Below are 14032 nucleotides of genomic sequence, written 5' to 3'. Positions count from 1 at the left end.
TTTTGGTATACTGTGTAATAAAGGACGTTTGGAGCCTGCTTGTGAAGGACTCTACCAAAGGAGTTTGAATTTCGTCCTGGAGCCAACAGGAAACTTCTGGAATTTCTAAAGTGACATCGTTTTATACCTGTGGAACATCACTTTGGAAGCCCTTTGGGAAACAAAATGCAGGAAAAACTCGAGGCAAAGCAACCAATTAGAAAGCTATTAAAACAGTCCAAATAAAAGGGGACGAGAGCTTCAAGTAGCAGAGGCAGTGTGAGCGGAGAAAGGGACTGAAGGGACTTGTTTCTTTTTATATCCCCGGAACTTAGCACAGTGCCTGGCACATAGTAAGTGCTTAACATTTATTGACTGAGTCAATAATGATTGAGATATGGAGGTGAAATTCACAGGATTTGGAAAATGATCGCCCATAGAAAATGAGAAAAGAGGGCCGGATGTCGCTGTGACTGAGAGCCTGGCCCTTCTATAATATTTGTTGGATGAATTACATAGGAATGGGGCTCAGGAGAGAGGTAAGGGTGGGATATATAGACCTAGGAGGGAACATCTACATAATGATTAAAGCCTTGGAATATTCAGGACAAAACATTCAAGGACTAGTAGCATTAGAAGGTCGGAGAGCTAGGAAATTGCACAGAGAAAATGGGGCGGGCGGGGATTGTTCCCCTCCCCCACCTCCCGCAAAAAGGATCCTCTTCACAGTATCCAAAACTGCTGATTAAAAAAAATAATAATTTAAAAAAAAAAAAAAGATTCGATAAAAACTACTGTATTTCACTAATAAGGAATCAATGGGGAGATATGTGGGGAAAACAATTTCAGGTTCTCAGACCCAAAGACCCAGAACACTTGAGCCACTTCAGATAATGTCGTTACTTCCATTCCCGTTCCAAGCAAATCCCACAAGAAAACCCTCAAATCACGCGCACTTTCCTCCAGCAACCTCAGCGGGTTGCGGAACAGCTGGAAGAGCTCCTAACCCTGCCTCCCTCCCGTTCTCGGTTCCTCCGAGATCTCGAGAGAGTGAGGGAATAGGGGTCCATCTCGCGAGAATTCCAGACGGACACGCGCAGTGGCGGCGGGGCAGACGTGAGTGCGTGTGCTGCGTGTCTGAGGAGCCTTGTGGGCGGGAGAAGGATCAAGGGGAGGGAAAAGTCCTTAGTCCAGGAATTACGGAAGCCGGTGAGGAAGCGTGGCCACTTTGCCACAGTCCAGTCGGTCCCGATGCCCAGCGCCAGTCGTCAGAATCAGGAGAAGCCGCGGGAGATCATGGAGGCGGCGGAAGTGGGTTTCCTTCTTCCCTGGGGCCGGGAGGAGTAGGTCATCTGGGCGGCCCTGCTCTGAGGGGTGGGGGAGAAGGGTGAGCCGCGGCCCCGCTCTAGAGGGTCGCGGTGAAGCCCAGGCCAGGGCAGGCCTCGAGGCCTGCTCGCTGTTTGTATCTCAGTTGACCCCTCTTCTCTCCACAAGGTCTCTGGAGCCCAGTACTCGGAGGCTTTATACCCACGTGGGCGCGAGTGTATGTGTGTGTGTGTGTGCGTGCGCGCATATGCGTGTTCGTGCTCCGTGCAGTGACCCCCGTCCTGGGGCGTCCTTACTCCCACACACGTCGGGTTCCTTAATGCCCTAAACACACACGCGGGGCTCTCTGCCTGCTCCCCGGCACACATACGGGGTCCTTGCCCTACAAACGCACGAGGGTCTTGTCCCGCGTTCATCTGTACCCTCAAAAAACAACTTCGTAGGCATCTACAGCTCTGCTGATCCGTCACTTCCAGCGCTTAGCACCCACACCTCCGACTTTAAAAAGTGTGTGCATTGTTGAGGAGATAACAGCTTCTGTACCCCAAGTGCACTTTAAAGTCGGTCCTAAGAGCTGTAAGTTATTGGTTCTTTAAAAAAAAAAGTTAAGGAAGACCCTATAAAAAAAGCTGGACCTTAGTTTTTTGGCTTAGATGCTTGGGTAACCCTAACCAAGTCACTTCATCTGCACGTTGTTCATCTATAAAATGACTATTTGCACAACCTACCTCACATAAGTGTGAGAGGAGTGTGTCATATATACCCCATAAAAAGATGGTAATTTCTTGATCTAATAATCCAGTTCATATATGTTCCCAGAAGCCTGCATTGGATCTATAGCTGCCTAACATGTATTGAGCATGGATGTAGTTTTGATGCTTGTGAAAATGAAATTTTTTTTAAGCATCGTGGTTGCATATATGCATATGGACCAGATTAATTTCTTGACTTAAAATTCAAGGTTAAATGTAGATGCAAAGGAAGGAAATTTTCTTTTTTTATAATACACCATGTTTTATCTAATAGCAAGAGAATGACTTGTTAGAAATCAACAAATTACATTAGAAATACTCTACACTGTCACAAAACTAAGGAAAATGTCCTTTTGATTTTTGAAATATGATGACCCTGTCTTTGAATTAATGATATAGCCTTACAAATACAGCAAATCTAGGCATAAGATTAAGTTCATGAAGTTTAGTAACACAAAGGGTGCAATCACTTGTTTTCTGTGAAAAGGCCATTTTAAATAAAAATTAGGGGGGATGACATTTGTTGATGTGTAAAGGGAAATCTTAAGTATTGTTAAACATGTCATATCTCAAGCATGTATAAAAATCTGGAACGTAAAAGAATTTCCTCCAAAATTGGCTCTAAGTCTACAAATACTTATTCAAATAAAAAGAAGCTAATAAAGTAACCTGGCCAGTCTAATCTGTGCTATTTGTCTTCCTCCTAACATAGGAATTTATTTTACTTTGACACAGTGTAACACATTTTGGAGGAAATAAAGTATGTCAATTTATACTTGGCATAATAGATCAAGAATTGGACTTAGAATCAAGACTTGATTTCAAATTCTGCCTCAACAAACAGTATGACTGAGCAAGGCATTTAATCTCTTGGCCTCAACTGAGAAAATTGAGTTTTACAATGAGGATAAGAGTAACAACTATCTCACAGGATTGTTGTTCGGATTAAAGAACATATAAAGTAGTTTGCAAATCACAGTTTGCAAACCTTAAAACATACAAATATTAATAGCTATTAATAATAAACACGTTTATAGTAGTAGATGATATTTAGGTTCCAATGCTAGACCTTCCATGCCTATATTTAAATAGGGCACATATAAACAGCCTTTTTAAAAATTACACATCTCAGTTCCCTTGGGAGTCTGAATATCTGAATCAAAATGTCTCTAGGTGTTAAATCTATTTTCGATTCATATGCTGTTATCAATATAAAAATTTTTTTTTTTTTACATTTAGGATTATGCTAAAGAAAGATATGGAATATCTTCAATGATACAATCACAAGAGAAACCAGGTTAGTTACTATTTTTTTGTAAAGATTAAACTTTTTTCTGCCCAATGGCAAGAAAATATTAAAATTTTGTTATTCAGTGAATTTCTGAATTTCTTATCAAACCCAAGTTCATTTCCTTGCTCTGTTGCTAGTTATGTGATCTGGGCTCTGGACCTCAATTTCTTCACCTTTTTTTTTTTTTTTTTAACTGAAGCAATTGGGCTTAAGTGACTTGCCCAGGTTCACCCTGTTAGGAAGTGTTAAGTGTCCTCCTGAGTTCAGGGCTGGTGCTGTATTCCCTGAGCCACATATCTGCCCCTACTTCACCTTTTTTTAAGGGAAAAAAAGAAATTGAACTAGAATCCAAACTACTAGACTAAATCTAAGGATCCCTGTGAGGCACATGTTGATATAGGAAAACATATATGTTTCATTATAATTTTCTTTATTTTGCTAAACATTTCTCAGTTAATTTTTAGTCTGATTTGGGCAGCACTCAGAAATGTGGATTTGACACTTCTGAAATAGGTAATCTCTTAGAAGCTTTCTTTTAGTGCAGTGATGAGGGAATGTCCATCTCTTAAGCCATATAAGGCCTAAGAAGTCATTTGCTTAGACAACCCACAGTTGATGATGAGCTGAAAGCTAGGTATAGCAACCTTCCACTGCTTGAGTTCTATAAGTTGACAATTTTATATGGCCCTCTAATGATGTTTAAAAAAAAATCTCCAAATAGCCCTTGGCAGAGAAAAGGTTCCCTATCCCTGTTTTAGTGGGAGGTGCACAAGTCTGTCATCCTAAGCTATAAAAGGTCTAATTGGAAAGTACAAATCACATTGTATTTTAGTTTATTTTAAAAAAATTCAAATGTATTAATAATCCTATTAGGTTTTTGGGATTTAAAATAAAATGAGGATCCACTTGCAGAAACAATTGGTATTTTAAATGACAGCTTAGAAAGCATTATTAAATGGAAGAGATTTTTAATACCATCTCAGGTATGGTTTTGTAATGCTTGCTAATATAGTTTTTCCAAATTTGTAAACTTAATGTAGGTAGAATTTTATGAGAAGAAAGTGTCATTTCGCCTGTCTCTACAGCCCACCAAAATCTGAGAATTTGCAATCTCCAGAACTATCAATGTTATTCAAAATTCTCTCTTAGTGAATTCATTCTGTGTTGCTTTGGCTTACACTTTATCTTTCTGGCTGTCTATTTATTACTCTTTGCCACTTTTTCTTTTGAGTTACATAAATTTTTTAGTAAGAGATTATATATATTGTTTTGCCTTTCTTTCATGTCTCCTATTGACTGAACCTATGACAAAGGAGAAATAATGATTTGGTCCACTTGATTTGGAAATAGATCTCAGTGATTTGATCTCAAGTCTAGGAAGTTCTAGTTACAAAGAAAAATAGTATTTTGACTCATCAATGTCCTTTTTTGAGCTCTAAAAAAATTACCTCTTTTCTGACTCTTGTTTGAGTGAATATGCTTCATGAAGGAGAATCACAGATCATACTTGTAGCTTAAAGGGATCATAGAAGATAGGTAACTAGTTCAGCTCTTATATTTTGCATATAAAGAAACTGAGGCCCAGAAAGATTAAGTGATTTATTCAGAATCACAAGAAACTAAGTGGCAGAGACCATATTGAAACACAATTCCACCAATTCCAAATCCAGAGCTGTTTATGATCAAAAGAGAAAAGAGGGGCAGCTAAGTGGCACAGTGGATAGAGTACCAGCCCTGAAGTCTGGAGGACCTGAGTTCAAATCTGGCCTCAGATGTATTCTGATGGAAATGGATATCTTCAAAATAGAGAAGAGCTAATCCAATTACAGTTGATCAATGATGGACAGAATCAGCTATACCCAGAAAAGGAACACTGGGAAATGTGTGTAAACTGTTAGCATTTTTTTGTTTTTCGTCCCAGGTTATTTTTTACCTTCCGAATCCAATTCTTCCTTTGCAACAACAACAACAAAATTAGGTTCTGCATATACATATTGTACCTAGGATATACTATAACATATTTAATATGTATGGGAATGCCTGCCATCTAGGAGAGGGGATGGAGGGAAGTAGGGGAAAATTCGGAACAGAAGGGAGTACAAGGGATGTTGTTGTAAAAAATGTTATAATTATAAAATTAATTAAAAAAAATAAAAAATAAAAGAGGGATAAAATAAAAATCTGGCCTCAGACACTTAACACTTCCTAGATGTGTGACCCTAGGCAAGTCACTTAACTCCAATTGCCTCGGCCAAAAAAAAAAAAAAAAGAGAGAGAAAGAGAAAAGAAATTGCAAAGAAGTATTTTTGCACTAAAAGATGAAATTTGTTCTTATTGATATGCACTCTGTATTAGGATATAGTATTGTAATTACAGTTTCAGTGTGGCACATGACATTGACTGCTTTGCTTCTCTTTAGCAATATAATAGACTTTTGAGAATAAGGAGCCTCTTAAGTATGATTTGATTGAGTCAAAGTTTATTTTATCCCTGTCTTCCTGCTTGTTTTTTGAATTCGAAAGTAGTGTGAGTCGTTTTCTCTGCAAGCATATTTAGAAAAAGAAATTTCATAAAAGTTGAAAATGAAGTGGGATAGATGGTTGGACCCTGATTTAAAAAAAAAAAAAATGATAGACAAAGTTTCCCTTAAAAGGCAGGTCAGGATCCCCTTGTTACTTCCCAAAAGCATTTTTATTTTATAAAATGATTGATATATTCTCATTAACTCAACTGCCTTAGTGCATTTAGATTTTTTTTTAAAATCATATATAAATTGAAATAATTTTGTATTTGAAGTTTTAGCAATTAAACAAGCATCCAAATTATTGATGTAGTTTTTCCATAAGAAAAACTAGCTCTAGACAGTGTAAAAATTTGCATTGCTTAGAAAGAGCTCCTTATGTTGATGAAGTAACAGAACCAGACCAAAAAATCAACATAGGCTTGAGATATCTGATCATTCATTTATATAGATTGATGTACATGTTTGTATGAATTTATGTGTATATGTATGTGTGTGTGTATATATATATATATATATATATTACTATATAAATGCAATTCCCTCTGCACTAATAGTAAGAGTCCTTTAGTTCAGACCAGATAGATTTTCTGGTCTAGATTAGGTTTCCTAATACATGTAATAGATGGTATATTTTCATCATGCTCAGGTTAGTCGATTTACAAACTACTAATGTAGAATAAATCAATGATTCTTCATCCAAAACTGTTATTGTTGTCTAATATAAGGGGTTCTGACCTTTATTGTGTCTGGTAGAGTCTTAGATCTGGTAATTTATTGGTAGTCTGGTAGAGATTTGATGACATATAATTGTGTGTACATATCTACATATTATTGCAAAGTCAGCAGATAAAAAAAGCCATTATTTTATAATAATTCTACTTATTTAAGCTAAGTGAATTGATCCAGTTGCCACTATCTTTTTTTCACAATTTTATTGGCTTGGTGTGATCTTTTTTGTGTCATAGAATCCTTTGGCAGTCTTGTGAAGCCTTTAGCTTTAGACTTAGATTTTTAAGTAAATAAAATAAAATATATAGGATTACAAGGGGAAATTTTGTATTTAAATACAAGTCAGCAAAAAATTTTACAAAACATTGACCAGGATCTTAAATTCAGATCATTAGCCAACCCTTTTTATTTTTCAATATATAAACACCATTCTTCTTTTTCTAACCATTTTTGCTCCTCATCATACCCAGCCTCACCCTTAATTATTACACAGTACATTTCCTTGTGGTCCTGCTTTTCCTCTCCTAATTTCAACTGTAAACTTTTGACACTTTTTCAATAGAAAAAAAAGATATAATCATTTTCCCCTTATTTACCATCATTGAAATCTTATTATGCTTGGGTTTGGGTAGAGTAGTGATATAAGAAATAGGAAATCTTAGAAGATATCAAATGATGATAAGATAAAACTATTCACCTGGTTGTATGCTAATTACTGAAGCTAATAGTTACACTGAAATTGGATGGTGAGGGATGTTTGATTTAGATTGACCTAATTGATACCACATTAATTTGTTCAAACTTAACTTGCTTAACTTGTTTCATGCAGATCGAATTTTGGTTCGAGTTAAAGAACTGACAGTACAAAAAGCTGATGAAGTAGTTTGGGTTCGTGCCAGAATTCATACAAGCAGAGCTAAAGGTAAGATTGTTGGTGTGGTTTTAATTATTTATGAATGTCTTCTTTGAATTTATTTTTCTAGTTTCTCATAAAAATTAATGAACATTTTACTTGTGGTATTTAATTTAAAATATTTGTCCATGACTAATTCCATAAGATATTTTGTCTTTTTCTAAAGGACTGTAATAACCTAAGGGCTAGACCTTAATCAGTCAGACATTTATTAATGAACTTCTACATGCCAAGTACTGTTTGAGGTGGTAAGGATACAAATACAAGAAATGAAACAACCTCTCAGAGTCTCATAGCTTTTGCTTGGTCTGCTACAATACTCCTATTTCATCTCCTTGCCTCAAGCCTGTCCACACTCCAATCCATTTTCCATACAGCAGCTAAGTTGATTTTCCTACAATGCAGGTCTGATCATAACACACAAACATAGATACCAATGCCCATGGGCACTCTTGTTTTTGACATTGAAATCTTTTTTTACAACCTGTCCCCCTCCTACTTTACTTTCCCCCTCATTCTTTCCATTCTAACTGTACTGCCCTCTACTCTTTTAACATGCATTCCATCTCCATCTCTGTTTTTGTATTGTCTTTCCAGGCTTTCCTGTTTCATCCCTGCCTTTAGAATTCTTTGTAAAGGAATTTCCTTCAAATTCAGCTTCACACAAAGCTGATTTCCCAAGACTTCACCTTCTATATGAAGTCTTTCTTACTTACGCAGCTGCTAGTGCACCTCCTGCCAAAACTACTTTTATTAATTTTGTGTATAGCTATATGATTAAATATAAAGAGTGCCTATAGTAAACTAGTCAGTTGTTTATTAAATGCCTACAATGTGTCAGATACTGCTAAGTCCTGGAAATGAAATAAAAAAATGAAATAGTTGCTTATGGTCTAAAGAGAGAGACAAAAGGTACATAGAGAAATATATGTGGAATTAAAGATACATAGATATATCAAGAGATAAATATAAGACAAGGTTAGGGAGGAAGTGTATTAGCACTTGTGGGTCAGGAAGGACTGCATGTAAAAGTTAAGTGTGGAGCTGCATTTTGAAAAAGAGTGGATTAATAAGCATTTGCTGGTCGAGTTATTTCAGTATGCCTCCAGTATCACTGACAGATCTAATAATCACATTTGTCAATTTTTCCAGTACCCTAGAGTATTTTTTATCTAGGCTGGGTGACTTGAACTCCTTGAGGATGGATAGGTGCTCTTTATTATTTAGATTTCTGCTCTTTTTTCCCTTCCTAATTGAAAGCTCATTCTCCTTTGCAAGAAAAACTAGCAGTATTAGAGTTGGTTAGTTTGACCTTATCTCTGTGGTCTGCTGTCTTGTCTGTCCACAAGTATCAGTCTAATCTTTAATCTGATCTTCCCTGTGGCCTTTAATTAACTGAAAAGTATTTTGTTCTTCATATACAGCTCCCTCTTGAGTATTCCAGATGCTATTTTTACAAGATTTTTTTTTTACCCTTTTATGTTTATTTGCTCTCTTTTATGTGTGAGGTGTTTTTTTTGGTTTTTTTGTTTTTTGTTTTTTTTTTTATTTATCAGAAAAGTCCTGGTGCATATTATTGGTCTCTGCAATAGTAATAGTAATAACAACAATAAACATATCAGACAGAGGATATTAATACAAAAATAAAACAACCCTCCTGTTTCATCTAAATCTTGAAGGAAGAAAGGGATTCTATGAGGCAGAGGTGAGGTAAGGAGCATATTCTATGAGCAGGGAGAGCCAATGCAAAGGCTTAGAGGTTGGCGATGAAGTGTCATATGAGAGATACAGAAAAGGCCAGTTATCTACTTTGCAAAATGCAAAGGGGAAGACTGTCGAATTTTAAAATTGGAAAAGATGGTTGCTGCCACGTTGTGAAGAAATTTAAAAGCTAAACATATTGAAAAGCTTATATTTTACCCTCAGGGCAATAGGGAGCCATTGGAATTAAGGAGGGGAATGATTTGGTCAAATTTGCATTTGAGGAAAGTCAATGTGAACTGCAATATAGGATATACACTAAAGTGATGAGAGGCTTAAAGTAGTGGGAACAATTAGGAGACTTAGAAAATAATGTAGGGAAGAAGCAATGGGTCCTGAACTAAGGTGGAAGCTGTGTATATATAGAGAGAGTAGGAATCAGATGCGGGAAGTGTTATAGAAATAGAAATGAAATAATTTGATAGTAAATTAGATATGTAGTTCGAGACAGAGGGCAGAAAAAAAGGATAATACCATAGTAAAAATCTGGAAGACTGGAAAAACGTGCCAGGCACTTTGCTAGACATTCAGGATACAAACACAAATGACAATTCCTATTCTCAAGAATCTTATTGATAATGATTTCCATGGGAGCTAAGGATGTCAATTAGAGAGTGTCTGTGTAGAGCAAGGATTCTTAACCTGACATCCATTTGTTGTTTTTTTAAACATTGGCCAACGTAAAATATTTTTTTGATGATTATATAATTGAGGGGCAACTAGGTGGTGCAGTGGATAGAACACCAGCTCTGAAGTCTGGCCTCAGACACTTAACACTTCCTAGCTGTGTGACCCTGGGCAAGTCACTTAACCCTAATTGCCTCAAGGGAAAAAAGATATCAGATAATTATATAATTAGTTTCCATTCTAATAATACATATTTTGTAAATTTAAAAACATTATTCTGTGAAGGGCTCCATAGACTTCCAAAGGAGCCTGTGGTGTACAAAAGACTTAGAACCCTTATGTAGAGAAAAAAAGAGGGCCGAAAACACAGCCTTGAAAAGAAAAGAGGCCTTAAGAGATATGGGAAGACAGCCAGTAAAGAGTAGTCATGAAAACTCCAAGAGGAGAGTGGTCATCAGTTCCAAATACATCAGAAAGATTGAGAAGGATGATGGCTAAGATAAGACCTCCTTAGGCTGTTAGGAGATTTTCAATAACTCTAGAGAGAGCAATCTCATATTGTAATGAAATTGAAAGCCCCATTGCAAAGAGTTGAGAAGGAATGAGAAGAAACAGTGGTAGAGTCTAGTGAAGGTTTTTTTTAATTATAAGGGAGACCTGGCATTTTTAAGAGATTATAGAAAAAACCCAGTAAATAAGGAGAGATTAAAGATGGAAGTGAGAGAAGAGAAAATGGGAAGCTGTGAGATCAAGAAGAGGAAGGTAGTGAGCTTAGTGCTGATCTGTTTTAAGAAGAGTGAGGAGGATAACCTGTGAGGTTTGATATACAATAGCTACCATGGTCTGAAATAAGTCAACAAGTTTTAAATCAAGTGAACTTAGAGGAAGAGAGTGTTGAGTGGTAGCAGAAAATTTACTTTTTGTAGACCAATTATAACAATACCTTTTCTTACTGGTTTGTAGGACTGGGAAAGCTTTGAAAAACTTTTTAACAGCGTTTACTGCCATTCTTTGATCTTATTTTATAGTCTACAAAATACTTTGAAATTTTGTACAGTGACATGTGTATATATATAGGGAATTTTGCTTTTGATATTATTAGGAGGTTTTGTTTTGTTTTATTTCTTAATATATTCTTTCTTTCAGATAACATTGATTATTTACATTATACATAACATCATCATTTTTCTTTTTCAAAAACCAGCTTTTTCCCCAATTTCTTTTTTTTTTCTTAATGTTACTATCCTTTTAGCAACCCATATTGTAAATCTAAGTTGTAATTCTTTGATTTCTTCCTTCAATAACTGATTACAGTACATTATTACCATGTCCTGTAAATCTGCTTCCATAATAACTCTATACTTCTTTCTTTGGCCTCTTCCCCACAGTTTTGCAATTGCATTTTTGGAACCTGGAGATTTTCATTATAGTAACTTTATGTAGATGTTGGTGATTGATGCTTCAGTCAAATCTGACTCTTTGTGATGCCATGCAACATGTTGTATGTAGGGTTTTCCTACCATTTCCTTTTCCAGTGGATTAAGGCAAAAATTAAGTGACTTATCTAGGGTCACAAAGTAAGTAACTGAGACTATATTGGAACTTAGGAAGATTGAGTCTTCCTGACACCAGATCTGGCACTCTATTAACTGCATCACTTAATTGCCTTATCTACATTATAAACAATCTAGTCTTGATTTTTGTTGTTGCTCAGTCATGTCCTATTCTTTCTGGTCCCATTTGGGATTTTCTTGGTAAAGAACCTAGAATAGTTTGCCATTTTCTTCTCCAGCTCATTTTGTAGATGAGGAATAGGGCTAAACAGGGTTAAGTGACTTGTCCAAAATCATCTACTAATAACTAGATGTCTGAGGCCAGACTCTTTATCAATTCGTTCTCTGGAGTTAGATAGCATTTTTTATCATGAGTCCTTGGGAAATGCCTTAAATCATTGTTTTGCCAAGAATCACTAAGCCATGCACAGCTGGTTTTATACAATCTTGAAAATGTCACTTGTACAGAGGGCAAACTGAAAGGTATATGACGCATATGAGCAGGTTGCATTATCTGACCAGTGAAGATCTTTTGAGAAAATCAGGAGTAGATTTATGGAAAATGTATGATAGGAAAAGATGGACAGTCCAAGGATTACATTCATATCTACAAGGTATGAAGAGAAAGGTTAGGTAGAAAGAATTCCCTAAGATGGGTCACAATTTGCATTACTGTAATAAACCACAACGAGCAAGCCTTTATTTCATATCTACTATGTGCCAAATGATGAGGATACAAAATTCCCATTCTCATGAAGCATATTCGAATATATCTGGGTATATTATAGATTTCCAAAGAAGAAACAAAACAATAGGCTTCTTATTGTGTCCAAGTTTATTTTCACAAAAAGGAAAAAAGTTTCTTAACTTGAGATACCTGGAAGGGAGCGAATAAGAGGACAATGGAAGAAAGGAGGAGGAGGATATATCCGGATCACTAGGATTCAACCAAGATCTCTAGAACGGACATGATACATAGTAATCTTACCTCAGATATAATGATCATTAAGAGGTGGTCAGTGTTCCAGGTCAGAAGTGCCATTCCAACCTTGTCTCATTTCTTTGATGGGACATCAAGACTTTCCCACAGTCCAGAGTTGTCCTTTCATGCAGAAGATGACCAAGAGTCTTTATAGAATCTGAATCTTATTCAGTGATATCAAATTAGTTTTCTCCCTTGGTTCAGTAGACAAGTTGATGCCAGTTAGCTGTGAAATTTTGAAAGTTTCTGACGAAGTAGGTTCCTACAAGACTCTAAAAGAGACAGAGCAGGGCCAGAAAGTTTAGGTCTAAGAAAACCAGAAGTTTTTCTGAGTTACTACAGTTCTCTGCAAGTTGAAAAAATAGTAGCATTTGTCACCAACCCCCTCACCCCCCATTCCTACCTCCCACACCAGATTGGGCCCAAAAAAGTTAAAGAATTTGAAGCATCAGTGATTAAAAAGTATCTAGACAAATATTAAGTTGTAGATGTTTTAAAACTTCTAAACATTTTGGAGATTTATTAAAATCGCAGCGCTTCCCTGATAATTACCATTTCTTTTGCCTATGTACCTAATAAAAGTCATGCAAATTTTCCATTGCATATTATGACATTCACTTATTAGTGGTAAGGCAGCATACCTCATATTTTTCTGTTATTGAAACTGCACCCATATTAAATTGAATTAATATTTAATTGAACATCTTATACCCTGTATTATACATGTACACAATACTGTCATGTAGGAATGACTTATATTATCTATTTGCAAAGCTCAACATCCAATCATATATTCAGTCATTGACACCATAATAAGGGTAGAAAGAAGAAAATAAAAAAGTATTACTTAAATGATTCCATTGCTACTTCAGTACTATTATGAAATGTGGTTACCAACTTTTCTAATCCTTCTAAAGCAGAAGTTCTTAACATGAAGTCCTTGGGAAGATTTCAGAGTGCATGAACTTAGAGAAAAAAATATGTATATTTTAATTAATCTGCAATTATGAATACAAGCAGCAAACATTTTGAGAAGGGATCCACAAATGAGGGAGCTTATATTGAAAAGTCTTTACCAGAGTATCAATGAGATAAAAACAGTTAAGAGCCTCTATTCTAACATAAAGTAAGTAATTTAGGGAGAATTGGATAGCAATACTGAATTTCAGTTTCTTAAAACAAATTCTTTTGATACCCTATTTCTTTTTATGTAACCATTATTTGTTGCGTGCTGTCGTCTCCAGAAGCTGCTGGATCGCTCTCTGGGAAGAGATCTGCTGTGTCTTCTACTCAAATCTCTCCAACAGATTCTTCTTCCTGTAATGAACCGTTGTCTCCAGGCAGTTGCTGTTAACTCTTGTCCAAAGAAGTGACTTCCCTTCCTGCAGAGAGCCCCGTCAAGCCTGATGCAATTCAGAGTCCTTCTCTTGAATCCTGGCTCTGAATCTCCTCCAGCTCTTATCCTTCTCCAGGCCGATCTGCCCTCTGCGCCCATTGCTGTCTCTTTTTATCCTCCCAGAGAATGGGCGTGGGATAATGCAAGGGCTTCTGGGAAGAACCACCCCAGCCAATGAGCTTGCCCCCTCTATCAAGTC

At 36.4% G+C, this 14032-nt stretch overlaps 1 protein-coding gene across 1 annotated transcript in view; it reads left to right on the top strand.

Annotated features, from left to right (window-relative positions):
* Positions 1–1064: 1064 nt before the first annotated feature.
* The window catches only part of DARS1 (aspartyl-tRNA synthetase 1), a 79850-nt gene continuing 66882 nt past the window's right edge, over positions 1065–14032 (top strand). Inside the window, exons 1-3 of the mRNA XM_074301929.1 lie at positions 1065–1290; positions 3297–3354; positions 7431–7523. Of these exons, the coding sequence (XP_074158030.1) occupies positions 1231–1290; positions 3297–3354; positions 7431–7523 (211 nt within the window). The 5' untranslated portion in view covers positions 1065–1230. The remainder of the gene's footprint in view (positions 1291–3296; positions 3355–7430; positions 7524–14032) is intronic.

The sequence above is a fragment of the Sminthopsis crassicaudata genome, chromosome 3, assembly GCF_048593235.1.
Source record: "Sminthopsis crassicaudata isolate SCR6 chromosome 3, ASM4859323v1, whole genome shotgun sequence".
Classification (NCBI taxonomy): domain Eukaryota; kingdom Metazoa; phylum Chordata; class Mammalia; order Dasyuromorphia; family Dasyuridae; genus Sminthopsis; species Sminthopsis crassicaudata.
Note: the sequence above shows the minus strand (reverse complement) of the source record. Positions and strands in the feature narration are given on the sequence as shown.